At 34.9% G+C, this 15,565-nt stretch overlaps 1 protein-coding gene across 3 annotated transcripts in view; it reads right to left on the bottom strand.

Moving 5' to 3' along the window:
• The window catches only part of LOC129945606 (protein ECT2), a 75,882-nt gene that overhangs the window by 12,966 nt on the left and 47,351 nt on the right, over positions 1-15,565 (bottom strand). For 2 of the 3 annotated variants that reach the window (XM_056055440.1, XM_056055442.1), the window contains exon 2: positions 13,999-14,218. In XM_056055440.1, coding sequence (XP_055911415.1) covers positions 13,999-14,218 — 220 coding nt within the window. Of the gene's footprint in view, positions 1-4,205; positions 4,423-13,998; positions 14,219-15,565 lie in introns of those variants that run through there. The other variant, XM_056055441.1, reaches the window with a different exon arrangement.

The following is a 15,565-nucleotide window of genomic DNA, read 5'->3' as shown; positions in this document are numbered from 1 at the left end:
TAACATGATCACTGTCTATAGCCATTCTTATTTCATTAGTTACAAAAAGTAAGGCGGATTTGCAGCTGCGCTTAGGTCGAAAACCAGGCTGACAAGTACTTAACAGGTTGCTGATTGTAAGATATTTTTGAATATGCCCCAGAATAGCTTTTTCAAACACCTTCGAAAGAAACGGAAGAATGGCAATCGGCCGAAATTCTGTAGCAGTACCTGTTTGCTTTTTGGGTATGGGAATAATCTAAGCCTTCTTCCATTCTAAAGGAAACTCGGAAGTAGTCAATATACTGTTAAATATGTAGGTTATATAGCGCAGCATATATGGAGGCAGTAGTTTCAAGAACTAGGGTCCATTTGGTCCAGGCCAGTAGTATTAGATTTAATAGATTTAATATTGCCTCTACAATGTCTTCCTCTTGTATTCTTATAAAACTCAAAGAGCTGTTGATAACAGTGTGTTCCTCCTCAGTAAGGAAATGAACGGGTGAAGCAACGTTTAAGGGCATGGACGTAAACTTTTTGTTGAGTGCATCACAATCGACGTCACCAACAAGCTTTTTAGATTGTCTTGCCAATAACGATTTCACGCAGGTTTTCCATAATTTTTTGCCAGAGGTTAAAGAACCAAGTTTGTTTTCATAATAAAGTCTTTTTACCTTTCTGACCATTACGACAACTTGATTACGCAGTCTGCAATACAATCTGTGGAAGTGCTTCAGTTTGTAACTTCTCCATTGACTGTAGGCGGCATCTCGTCGTGACATCAGAGCAGAGATGTCGCTATTCAGCCAAGGTGAAGCCGTATGCCTAACGAGAATGGTTTTAATAGGAATTTTGTGGAACCATTTCAAAATTTAGGCCTTTAGTTTGTTGTTGACTCCTGGCATAGAAGACGTCAACTCTAGCTACAACTGTAGCTTGTTGTTGAATTGGTTATAATTAATATTTTAAATTCTTATAAAAGTAAACATTTTCTGTTGTTACATGCGTTTATTTATCGAAAATGTTTTTTTGTTCAGCTTCACAAAATCTGGAATTAGTAATGTTTTTTTTCGAGATTTTTGTTCGTTCGAGATCTTTGCGTTCTAAATTTAAATTATATTTTCTTCGAGATTTGCCTAACATCGAAAATTTTGTGATTCGATTTTATGTCACGATCCATAGAAGATTCAATAACGCATTAAAAATTTTAAAATTCACTACAAAATAGTTACAAATTTTAAGTATTGCAAGAAAATTTTCCGGACCTTGTTATTTCTCGAAGGGATGATCAAAATTTGTCACCGAAATCATAATTGGACATCTTAAGATTATTTTTGGACCAAGTTAGAGGTAATAATAATGGTCTACAATCGATTTAAAATTTTGATTTCAATTCCAGAAGGTATTAAATTGTTATATTTCCTTTCATGAAAATTATATGGTCCTTCAACCAAGCTATGACTGTAATTTGGCTGACATCTTTCTCTTTGAAACTACTAGTTTTTGACATTCAAAATGTAACCTCTTATTGTAAAACCTTGTACTTGGCTGTAGAGGAAATTTTGTAGGATGAAGAAGTTGTTTTTATTTGATACTTGTTTAAAATTAAAACTCAAAGTTGCATGCGTATTGCATTATTTCTAAATAATGCTCCATGTCTGTAGAAGATCATAAAGTTTTATTTTAGGACTAACGCATCAGATGCTGTTAATGAAATTCTCGCTCATGAGTCTACGAACACTATAATATTTTTTTTAATTACTTATTTATTATAATTCGTTAAATACTAATGTTAACAATTCTTAATGTATACTTAAAATCTAAAAACTTAAACTAGACTGTTGAAAATTTTTAATTTGCAATTTATACTTTTTATATTATCATTTGGTGAATTAAAACAAGAGTAAAATTTATTATAGATATCAATTAATTGATTTAAGGGGCTATGTACACCTAAAATTTGTATTCAATGGTTTCTGGAGTCTTATACTTGAACGACTAAAACTAAAGTTTAAACTACCAAGAACTGATGGTGATGAAATTTGTCCGTTTATTATTTCAACAATAAAACAGAACTGTAAGTACATCCTATGATTTGTCAAAGAAGGAAGATTTATTAGAGAAAGTCTCTGTGAATAAGGCGGTAAATTATGAATATCATGAAACCACGGAAGGGATCGTAGACAAAAACGCAAAAATCTTTTCTGAAAGGCTTAGAGTCTTGTGACGTGTACGGTGTAGTAAGGTGTACAAGCATATTCCAGGACTGGTCGCACAAATGAAACAAAAAGTAATTTTAAAACATATGGGACACAGAAATCACGGCCAAATCTCTTAATAAAACGATTGGAACTTTTTTGCGTGTAAGACTCATGGTTTTACTTTTGTCAACATCGTTCAGCATATGTATATATAAGGACGGATGAATTTTGTATGATCGAAACCAAGTCATTTATAAATAAAACAAATAGAATAGGACCAAGGTGACTACCCTGGGGGACACCAGAATTCACAACAAATGAATTTGAACACTCTACTGAATTTAACACTATAACGTCTTTCTTGCAAATATGAGGAGATCCAATTTATGGAAGTGTCATTAAAACCTTGTTCTACTTATTCACGTTTTTCAAAAACATATAAACAAAAGGACGTAAAGTTAAACAGATTAGTAATAGTTGAACGCTTTTTAACAAAACCATGCTGATTATCACAGATAATTGAACTACAGTGAAAAGAAAGGACCACACACTTGAAGTGTTTTTTTGAATACCTTGACTATTCAAGAGACACATTATTGCATTCCACATTCGCGTAGTTCGGCTAAAGAACGTATATCTGTACTTACACCAGTACGACCAAATTTGGACTCAGGGGTTAACTGATGAGTATCCATATAATCGCGTGTAGTACGATTAAGGGGAGGAATGCAGCTGGCTCTTACTTTCCGCCATTTTATTATGACATTTTCGATTTTTAAAAAATATCACTTGAAACTACCAAACAGAAGTGGTTTTATGGACCAGTGTAAACTTTTGATGTGTCGTTCACACTACAAATTTTTTGTTTTACGCTCAAGATAATTTTGCAGAAAGGACTCTATATGTGCAATCTAATGATAAAACTATCAAAGTACCTACAGACAAAAAGTTTCCAAAAATGAAATGAATTTAAAAAAAAAAAACAAGTTTAACATTTTTAATCGAAAAATAGACATTTTGTAAGATAGTTTTGGAGAAAATAAAAATTCAAATTTTAGGTTCTAAAATGTTTGTTTCAATATTTATTTTTTTTTAGAAAATGTACGTTTAACCTTTGAACCAATGGGATTTTTATTATTGTTTCGCCTATTGATATGAACTGATAAAAACCTAATTATATCTCGTTTTTATAAAACGTGACTTTAAAGTTAATAAAAATTGTGAAACGATTTTAAAGCGCAATTTTCTGTTTGCTCAACCTTGCATTTTATTTTATTACCTGAGTTCAAGAACCAGACAACGCCATTGCATTTTAATTATTTATTTCTGAGCACCAAGCAAGTGTTCAGAGAAGAGTTCTACAAATTTTCAAAATAAATAAAATTAAACGATTTACGAAGTTCTTGCATTCAGAACGGCGGGGACGGGGGGGGGGATTAGTTGCCATATCAGTCTTAAAGAATTTAAAGATGTACATTGTAGGTCCTCGTTTAAGTTTTGTCCTAAAAATGTCCATGATTGCAGAAAAACACACGAGGCAATACAATATTGCCAAGAAGACTGAATTCCCCAGGAGATTCACAATAAGGCCCATTATTAAAAATAATTCAAAGATGCAACTCAAAGCAAACCTTTGAAGATGATGTATTATTGACAAAGGTAAGATTAGACGATCAATTTGTAGGTTTTAATCGTTTAAAACTTAAAACTTTAGATCAATAAGAAGACACACAAAAATAATCTACATTTCTTCCAACTTCAATAAAAATTCCTTTTGCAGACGCATTAATCACAAAAACCACCTCAGAAAATATTATGATGTGTAAACACAAATTAAAAAGCCATAAAAATTTTTTAAACTGTTTTGATATGAAATATTTTGCATACCAAAAATGATAACAAAAGTCTTAAGTAAACACCGAGAATGTTTTCTTGAACTTATCAGAAGCACTCATTACTAAATTTAACCCCATTAAAAGACATCCACAAAAAGACAAACATTCAATCTCTTCTCTTTTTGCTCACCTAACACAATAAACATTTTTTGAAGTGAATTCAAGCTGCTTCAAGCGCTTGCAATCAACGGCACCCATTTTAAAGCCGTGAACCGCCGCCGCCGCTTTTAATTTCAATACTTCAATAATATTTCAAAAAATTAATCGACCACGATACAAAAAAAAATTAAATTAATTAATTAAATAAACATCAAATTTTCTACGTTGTCGTCGTCTACAATCGACCGTATTTAACACAAGACTAATTTTTGAATTTGCATCTTTTCACGCCTATAGGAAACCTTTTCTATCTAAAATTCAAAAAATACAACAACAACAACAACAAAATATAAAGAAATAATATATATCAAAAAATCAAATAAGATTTCTTAACAGAGATATCGTATAGAAAAAAAAATACAGACAAGTCGGAGAGCAGAACACTTCTGGCACTGGCACTGTCTCTGGCTATGGCTCTAGTTCTGAAAAGCTCTCTTAATAAACAAATGTTGTCAATTATTAAAAAAGTAAATATAAAAACGAGCTAATAATAATAAAATAAAAGATAAAATATTTCTCTGTTCTATTCTGTATTTCGTCTGTACAAGTTTGTAGGTACGTCTGTGTGTTTCTATGTTTGTTTTTATGTCCGTATGTTTTCTAAAACATTCCTTTCTTCTGTCTTCTTGTGCTGGAAGCAATACAGAAGTTGGAAATTCCAAATGCACGGATCACCGGATCACACGGAAAATAATAACATTAGGTAAGTAATTTTTATTTTTATTTTTGAATTGTTTTTGTCTCGTTTGCTATAAAAACACAAAAACACCTAATAAAACAAATTCCTTAAATAAAATTCAAATTCAATTTAATTCAAAAAATCTTTTCTTTTTTTTTGCATTAGCAACATTTATCTGCGTGATTTTAAGATGAAGATGGCTTTGACGGATCACCTCGAGAGCTCATATCTGTATGGATATTGAATTGAAGAGCATGAATTTGTTGATTCACACACTAATTCTCGAGAAAACAAAATTATTAAATAGCTACATTTTTGTGTTTTTGAGTGGATTTCGAAAATTTGAAAATGAAAAAGGGGGTAGACAGAGGTCGAAGTCAGTGTCTGCCCGACAACGCCAACGAAGACGATTGTGATGGCTCTTAGAGAACGAACGCACGGGAACGTATCACGCAAATAATTTATATTCATTTAAAATTTTATTTTATTTTCTAAATACAAAAAAATACAAAGTTATTTCTCCCCACACACACTCGGGCGTATGTCATTTCATGGCGACAGCTTATTTTTGGACACTATCGACGACGTCGACGACGACGAGGGAATGGCACGGACATGGACCACCCCACATATGAGTATTTTTTCTATTCATTCATTGATTTTAATCTTTCAGCAAATTAAAATATCAAAAATATGAAAATACAAAAACAAAAACAACAACAAAAAGTAAGACTTTACGTTGATGTTGAGATGATGCTAGAACTTCCATGAACGCAAACGCATTTTTCTGTTTTGAATATTGTCGCAACGGGTAAGTGGCGTCGTGGATGGAGGTTTTTCAAGGAATGCGTATTCACAACCACTTGACGTGTCTTCTTATATATTCGGAACATAAATTAAGAAGAATCCCCGTCCCCGTTGCGAAATACAGGAGTCTCGTTGTCATTCCAATTCCATTGCTTTCTATCCATCCATAGCAGAGTCATGTATCTTTTGGCGCCAGATATTCAACGTTAAATTATTTATCTCAAGATGTTGTCATAATACAAAATATTATTTAATGCTTGCCTGGAAAATAAAAGCGTTTCTGACATTGGAGAGTGGAGAGCTATTCGTCCCCTCCTCATCCTCCAAAACGCAGGTATTAGTGTTTTTATGGTGAGCAGGGGAATTTTGAGATTTTAATTTAATAATTATAATTTTAGTATTTTGAAAAATTTCCAAAATATTATGAGTTGAGTGAAATAGTAAAATAAAATATTAAATATTTGTGTCGAATCGTTTTGCACTTAGATGAGGATTGTTGTTAATAAAAATGTTGTTCGAAAGCAATTTAATAATTGTTGATGAAGGCCACAGGTTGTTTTTTTTTTAGGATACTGTGGATTGTGTGTGCCCTTTTTTAAAAGATGGGGTTGAATGACTTGTCTCTAGGAGAAGGCGAAAGCCATTGAAAGGCTGCTGAACTGGCAGTTTTTTAAAATTTGTTTTTCATATTCGAACTCTGCAAAAAAAAAGATTGCATTAAAAACAGAACTTGAAACAATTAAAATTAAAATAATAAACGCATTGTTACACTCTGACAGGGGCATGTTCTTCAGTTCAGTGAGAAGTTCAATTTCGAAAATGTGGATATTTTCAGATCATATGTAAGATGTATGTAAGTCCAAAGGTCTTTTCTTCCAAGCTTATGATTTTGGTGATTGTGTGTTTTTGAAAACCTAACTCAAAGAAAAATGAGAGATTTTGTAATAATTTATTTTGATTGTTTATATAAGAAATATGTAGTTCATGGTTATTTGGTTACCCTGCTTATAAAAAAGACTCAAGGTTATATCTGGTTTTATATTTTATATTTTGTATATTTCGGCTTTTTCTTTAGAACAATTTATTTTACCTACAACTCAAACTCAATGACGCGTATGAGTCTAGAAAGGGTTTATTTTTTCCATTCTAAGGTTATGAAATATTTAAACAGCTTCTTCTCTACACTTTTCAATACTCACAAGGTTTATTTATTTTGTTCACCATAATGCACAGTGCTTCGCAACCGATTCTTTTGTTTGTATTGTTGTTTTTATTTTTTTAATCCATTAAAAATTGAAATCTAACTGCGTAAGTGTGGTTTTTGTATCAAACAAAAAATATTGTTTATATTAAAAAGCAAATAGTCGTATGTTTGTTTGTTTGGTAAAGCTATGCAAATGTATCAATATGAGATTGATAGATGAGTTTCGACATAAAGTCTGGGACAGCCAAAAAATGGTGCTCATGTTTTTGTTTAAGCTTTATTCAAATAAAAAACAATACTTAAAAGACATGAGGAAGCGTACTAGTAGACCCTTTTTGGCGTTGCTTCGCTTTATTTTGGTATACCAATAATTTGATTTTTTAGAACGTTTTTAAAGTAAATTATTCTTTCTTGTTGTGTTTCTTGTTAAATTTTTTAATTATCATACATTTTAACGTAATGGTTTTGATTTGCACTCAGTTTTTATTCAGTATCAGTCTATTACGAGACTTTTTGTGCGCAGACAATGTTGCTTATTTTAAAATTCTTGAGTTGACTTTATGAAGAAGGTTCATCCATTAAACACTTTTACCTTTCACCCTAGCCTGTCGGGACTATGGTGCTTTTCATCAACAGATAAGAAGCTATGGTTAGGTTTGTGGATAAAAGAACTGCGGTGGCGTAATGTGTAGTGCATCGGCTCCGAAAATTCCTTCCCCCAGGTTCGACTCAGTGAGGTTAGAAAAGTTTTTAATTAATATTAAGAAACTAAGGACTAAGTAACACAAGTAAAGGAATCTTGATGATAGATTGGACCCGTACAAAATTGGAAGTTTCAGCCTTTTGATAGCATTAATATTCTAGACATAGGCCCGATTATAGCGTAAATGTTAATTTAAGACTTATGTGCGTGTTTTTTTCCGAATTTGAAAAAGAAATATCTCGAAAATTTGTCATAAAGTGATTTCAGAGCGAGATTTGAATTAAGACCATTAAAAACAATCGAAAAAAGGACTTATTGGACTTGATCTCTTTCCGGGTGTTGTTCTGTTACGGTTAGCCTAGGGTCACGGTATTTCCAAGATCTGGATTTTTCCAGATGAATCCTGAAGCCAAAGAGTGCTCCTCACTTTTCACTTCTGCAATAATTCTCCTGCCTTATCTCATTGGATTAAAGAACAGGCTGTTCAATGTTACAAATTCAACTCTTACTCCCACGTTGTTGCGAAGAAAAAGCTACTTACTTCTTTGAACTGTGTATACTGCGTGGCTCCTTACCCCCTTCCCCTCTATATTAAATTTCCATTTTACTGAATTTAGCGTTATTTGACCCGTGTCTATGATCTGTCTGGCTGAGGGCCAAATCAAAAAATTAGCTCAGTCGCTAATGGATTAAAATTTAGTTAGCTTTGCCTGCCTGCTGTGCAAATGGACGACACCTTCCAAGAAGCTCCGAAGCTTTGCTACCATTATTGTTTTACTAGGTGTTCTTCTCGCTACCGAATTCTAATTGTGGATGCCCCTTATCTTTCACGTGGTCCATAAGAAAAACAAAAACTCTTAAGGTAATAAACGACAAGATATCGGTACCCGAATGTTATCACCACTTTAAAAAATAACAAGTCAAAAAACTTTTCTTGGAAAACTGCTAACTGTGACTGCACAATTTACACATTTTTGCAGAGATTTTAAACAATTTTCGAAGCATGTATCATTCTACTTGCAATTTTTGCTTGTCAAATGTCAAAAGATCACGGCTTTTAAAGTGGAAGCAGTCAAAATAGCAGACTATTAAAAATTAAACCTCTTATTGCAAAACCTTACATTTTGTTTTTCATTCACTAATAAATTTCTGCCGAAGATTGATCTAGACGAAGCAAAGCTTAAGTGATTATTTTTTCGAAAGGAGACATATCAAACTATCCCCCTGTCGAGTCCATTTTAGATAATGTAGGTTTGGATAGCATTCTAGTTATTTCAACTTGGCTTGCTGTTTTTGTTATAGTCAACCTACAAAGGCGTCCCAATACATTTGGGACGCCTCACTACTTAGTGAACACCTTATAGGGCTTCTACCATGTTCGGAGCCCAGGCCTATAAAGAGCGTTTTTATCCGGCTCCCCGTCCTTGAAATTATACTAATGAGCTGGCCCTTCAGGTTGGGGGTTGTGCCGTCTGGGTGACTTCGTGGCAACGTAAAAACATCATAGTTGTGAAGCACTAACAAGTCCCGGATACAATCAGATTTACTGTTGTTGAACGTCTAAAGCCCATCGTCAGCAACCTGACATAGAGAGCCATATTTTGTTTTGCCATCCCTGCCAAACTCGTCCGTTTGTGCAGGATGACCATTGAGGATTGACGCTGCTCGATAAAGGTTGGAAACAACTTAACAGAACCTTTCGTTGTCAAAAAAGGTTTTAGACAAGGTGATGCGCTGTCATGTGATTTTTTTAACATCGTTCTTGAAAGAATAGTGCAGAGCTCACACGTCAATACTAGAGGCACTATCTTTCAAAAGTATGTCCAATTAATAGCATATGCTGATGACATAATCGGAAGAACTCAGCATGATGTCAATGGGGCTTTTGTTAATATTGAGGCAGAGGCGGCAAAAATGGGCTTAACGGTTAATGAGGGCAAAACAAAGTACATGCTGTCGTCAAGAAAGGACATACAACACCGACGTCTTGGACAAAACGTCCCCATCGACAAACGTAACTTTGAGGTAGTCAAGCACTTCGTCTATCTAGGCTCCACTATAAACGCAGAAAACAACACCAGCGCTGGGATCAAACGAAGAATAACTCTTGCGAACCGCTGTTTCTGTGGACTAACAAAGCAATTGTGTGGCAAAGTCCTCTCTTAAAGGACCAAAGTGTTGATGTATAATACCCTCATCATCCCGGCCTGCTATACGGTGCAGAAGCATGGAATGTAGGTTTGGATAGCATTCTAGTTATTTCAACTTGGCTTGCTGTTTTTGTTATAGTCAACCTACAAAGGCGTCCCAATACATTTGGGACGCCTCACTACTTAGTGAACACCTTATAGGGCTTCTACCATGTTCGGAGCCCAGGCCTATAAAGAGCGTTTTTATCCGGCTCCCCGTCCTTGAAATTATACTAATGAGCTGGCCCTTCAGGTTGGTGGTTGTGCCGTCTGGGTGACTTCGTGGCAACGTAAAAACATCATAGTTGTGAAGCACTAACAAGTCCCGGATACAATCAGATTTACTGTTGTTGAACGTCTAAAGCCCATCGTCAGCAACCTGACATAGAGAGCCATATTTTGTTTTGCCATCCCTGCCAAACTCGTCCGTTTGTGCAGGATGACCATTGAGGATTGACGCTGCTCGATAAAGGTTGGAAACAACTTAACAGAACCTTTCGTTGTCAAAAAAGGTTTTAGACAAGGTGATGCGCTGTCATGTGATTTTTTTAACATCGTTCTTGAAAGAATAGTGCAGAGCTCACACGTCAATACTAGAGGCACTATCTTTCAAAAGTATGTCCAATTAATAGCATATGCTGATGACATAATCGGAAGAACTCAGCATGATGTCAATGGGGCTTTTGTTAATATTGAGGCAGAGGCGGCAAAAATGGGCTTAACGGTTAATGAGGGCAAAACAAAGTACATGCTGTCGTCAAGAAAGGACATACAACACCGACGTCTTGGACAAAACGTCCCCATCGACAAACGTAACTTTGAGGTAGTCAAGCACTTCGTCTATCTAGGCTCCACTATAAACGCAGAAAACAACACCAGCGCTGGGATCAAACGAAGAATAACTCTTGCGAACCGCTGTTTCTGTGGACTAACAAAGCAATTGTGTGGCAAAGTCCTCTCTTAAAGGACCAAAGTGTTGATGTATAATACCCTCATCATCCCGGCCTGCTATACGGTGCAGAAGCATGGACTATGACAAAAGGGGATGAAAGCACCTTGGGTCCTTCCGAGAGAAAAGTTGTTCGTGTGATCTACGGTCCCGTATGCATCGAAGGAGAGTGGAGGAGAAGATGGAACGACGAGCTGTACGGGCTGTACAGCCACGTAGACTTAGCCAGAAGGGTAAAATTCCAACGACTAAGATGGCTGGGTTACGTAGAGCGCATGGAAACTAATGCTCTGGCCCGGAAAGTCTTCGAGTCCACACCCACAGGACAGCGCAGTAGAGGAAGACCACGGATCAGGTGGCGCGCACAAGTGGAAAGTGACCTCACCTAACTTGGAGCGCGAAACTGGAGACATCTAGCTAGGGACCGAGCTAGTTTGTGGGGTGAGACCCTATTTCACACAGGACTGTAGCGCCACCTTAAGTAAGTAAATAGGATTCAAAGTTAAACAATAAGTGTTGGGTTGAGATGTAACATTTTAGATATTTGCTTCGTAGTCTTGCTCTGCCAAAGGCCAAATATCGGATCTGTTGTTGGCGATCGATTTTTCGGTAAACTTTTTATGACTAAGACAAAGTTTGAGTTATGTGAAATAAAAAGAGGATTTATGAGAACATTGGCTTGAATTCCGACACATTTCAATCACAAGATGAAACAGACTGTTAAAAAAATTCCACATTCGTGTAGTACGACTTACGAACAAGTCTCTGTAGTTAACGGAATGACCAAAGTGAGCATTCCTGGAGTTGCAAGCTTGCAAGTATTACCAATAAATTTCTTAAAGCGATAATATAATTTAATATTTCACTAGAGCATAATCCTTGAAAATAATGGTGAATAAAGGATGCACCAAGAAATTTATGATTGTCAACAAATTGTCAAAACGCTCTTGTTTGAATACCGTACAAGAGACGTAACGCTAAGTCCCCGAAGGTGTCAATTACATTTTGAACAATTTTATTTGGTTTTAAAACCACTGGAAAATATCAGGAAAACGTTTCACAACAAAACACTAAACAAAGGGTTTAGTGCATAAGTTACTGGAGCAGCAGCTCGAAGATGGGAGTAACATATAAATTGGTTTTGTAGACTGTTACTAAATCAGAAGGAAAAACAATTTCTTTGCCATCCAAGTATTGGCGGATTTTTTGGCGATATTACATACATATGAGGTACCGAGACTTGACTACATATAGGATAGTATAGTTTCATAGTTCGAAAATTATGCTTGGCCAACAATTAGGCGGCATTGAGTTTTCGACACATTTTATTTACATTTGATTTCTACAAAATTAATCTACACTAATATTTTCCCATAAAGCGTATAGGTTATCCCTTGAAGCCAATTATCTTGTAGACAATACTTAACAACTTAATACCTGCATAACTGCTGAGCTAACCGCCCTTACATTTTTGCATTTATCACTTTTACACTCAGTGCTTAAGAGCTCTTAGTTAAGCGTCTATAATCTAAGTTGATTCTCTCCACTAACGACACAATCGATTTAATAGTAACTAGACTGCAACTTATTTCATCAAGCCTTAAGCATGTTTCATATGTAATTTCTCAATACTCATCATCGCATTATTACTTAATAGCTTAATTTCAAGTGTTTCAACAAATCAAGTCCTTTTTCAGAAATCACCCAAATACCACCACCTCCAGCTAGAAAAATACTATAGTTGATATTTATAATGGCCTCATGCACTCTTATATATAGAAGATTTTTCTTGTTAAATAATCATCCAACCCAAGTCTCAAGTCTCGAGTAGAGTGGTACCACTCGCTACGCATTGCGAAAATCCCTCATAAATCTACAGTGCAACCATAAGAAATGATGTATTCACCATAATATTACAAGATGATTCAAAAACATCAAGAAGAAGTGTTGTAAATAGCCTCTAATTCCGGAACAATAAATGCCCTTGCTGTTCCTTAATTGGATCAATAACACAGACATATACACATCACAATTATATTATATTATAACTAGTCAAACTATATGAGTCGTTGAATCCTCATCTCAAGACATCATTCAACTCTCATCATCAAACCATGAAGAAGTACATATACGAATACGAGTAGAGTATTGCGCTTGCAAAAGCCATTCATTGGGTAAACATTAATGCTTCGTCTTCTGAAGATGATGAAGAAGAATAATACTAAACTAAAGACGACGACCAAGATGATGAAGATAATGATGATGATGATAATAATCATGGACTGAAGACAATCTAAAGAGTTTTACGGTCAATGCACACTGATGATGATGTTCATGATAAATATAAAATAAAATAAAATATAAAGTAGGTATACATTGAAGATGATCATTCAAAGTGGGTATTTTGTTCAAGTACACATCACAACATTTGCGTGAACGACCACCGCTCATCGCGAATAGCGAATCGCTCGAGGGACCGCCACCGGGACCGGGATTTTTATAATTCGCACAATGAATACACAAAAAGAAAGGCCTGTCATGGAAAAATTGTATACAAGTTGCCTTTGCTTCTACACCATGCATTCAACGACTTCTATAACGACGATGAACGCCATTCTAATGCACTGCATTCGTTTTCATTTATTGCTTCATTATTCCATGCAAGTACAGTACTCTGCTGGTGCTCCGCCACCACTTCCACTGCCACCGCCATCATCGCCATCTACCGCCTTTTTTCTCCACTTGCCTGCTCTATACGGATGGTGTGACCGGTTGATTGTTATGCAAATTACACGCTACCGTACCGAAGCCCATGCTGAAGTATTATTGTGCTGGAGGCTTGAAGAAGATATATAGCTTAACTATGGCATAGAAATCATGTAAATGGTTTTTCAGCAAACGCGGAGGAGGAGTACAAAAACAACAACCAGTAATTAACAGCAAAATCTATATCTCGGGCGTGAATCTATCGCTAACATGACATAACAATGATTATCCAGAACAACGACGATAAGTTGGACGGACGCAAGGTTCAATTCCTGTGACCTTAACATTGATGATCGAATCACCGTAAAGGGAGACTTTTTTTTATTGGAGAATTTTTCAGTTTTTGTTTTACATTGCATCGATATCAGACGCATCATAGAAAGCACGCTTGACATGCATCGTAAGATTATTGTTTACACTCTTTCTACAAAAAAAATAAGTTCAAAAAACTATGTTATTAAACTTACCTGTGTTTACTCTTGTGAATCGCTTCATAAATGGGACCATCGAACTCTTTCATCACAAAATATGTTATCCATTCGTTATCGGTTAAGATTTCCAGACCTGTTTCCGATGTTAGAACGGGAACACCAAATGTTTTAGCAGCATCTACAATGGAATTGTCATCGACGACACATCCCAATAGGCATATTCTTAGGTTTTCCGGTGAAGGTGATATTGACATTTCTGTAAAAGAAATAATAGAACAATTGTTAACAAATATTTGATTTGTTGTTTAATAAAAAAGTATTAATTATTATTTTCAATGTTATAAGGACGACACATGATAAATCTGCTAAAAACTGGTAACTCCGAAATATTGAATGAGGACTGTTAGTCCAACTTGCTTCATAAATTTTGATGTACTCGTACAAAGGCTTTTGGAAATTAGGGACACACTTAAAAGGTTATTACTACCTGTAACATGTTAAAAGTTAAAGCACAGTTCCAGCGTTAGAAAATGAGGGAAAGATTTAAGGAGACATCGGTGGACATGGGTCTTAAAGTTTTTATTAATAAAAGGAGAGAGGCAACTGAGTTGGATAATGCATTTAACATTCTTGATGTTCGGTTGAAAAGAGAATCTCTTAAATAGGCAATACATAGCAAAAGTGAGTTTAAGGGTCAATTGATAGGTATTTCTATAAGTGTGATTGTTACGGCTTAAGTTGTTTATAACAAAAGGGGAAGAAACAGAGTTGGGTAATACATTCAACATTTTTGATGTGCGGTTGAAGAAAGAATATCTTAACTAGAAAATACGTGCAAAATTAAGCTCAAGGGTAAATTGATGAGCATTCCTGCTAGTGTGAGTATAACGGCTAGATTATTTGAGGGAACAGGGGAGGGATACAACTGGCTTCGTTCTATGCCGATTGCATTTTTTTGACAAGAAGTACTTAGCAGTTTCTTCCAATTGGTCATAAAGAAAAAATAATAATTTTTATAGTTGAATAAACCATTAATTTGCATCATAAAGGTAACAGAGGTACACTTGGGCGTATACGCTTTTTTTATTTATAAATTTAGACACGAACAATGCTCATATGCCGTCGATGTCATTGGACTGATTGAGACCATTTTTCAAAAACATTTGTGCATTGCTATTCGTTAAGAACCAAAATTAACGACAACTTCTGTTAGATTCATCTAAGTTTTAAAGAAATTTTAAAAGGAAATGTAACTTTTTCAAATTACAAAATTAAGAAAATATACCCAATGTTTTTTTCTTTTGTTTTTATTTTAATTTTTCAAAATAATTCACATTTCTGGCTGAAATTTTTATTCGTAACAACAACTTGTTTGATTTATTTGCAGTTTTATGTTAGTAAAACAATTATTTTTAGTACTTCTCGCGTAGTTGTGAAATTTGTGCAATGAGCCTGAAAGTTGTTTAAAAGAAAAATATTGATGAATAGCTAAAAATAATATTTAATGAATTTTATGAACGGCGATGCTATAATTTACATGTTTGTATTTTTGTGTTGTCTGTAGTTTTCATATAATTTTATTTTGCATATTTATCAAACAGAT

This window comes from Eupeodes corollae, chromosome 2 (assembly GCF_945859685.1).
Source record: "Eupeodes corollae chromosome 2, idEupCoro1.1, whole genome shotgun sequence".
NCBI lineage: Eukaryota > Metazoa > Arthropoda > Insecta > Diptera > Syrphidae > Eupeodes > Eupeodes corollae.
This window is presented reverse-complemented; position numbering and strand designations above follow the sequence as displayed.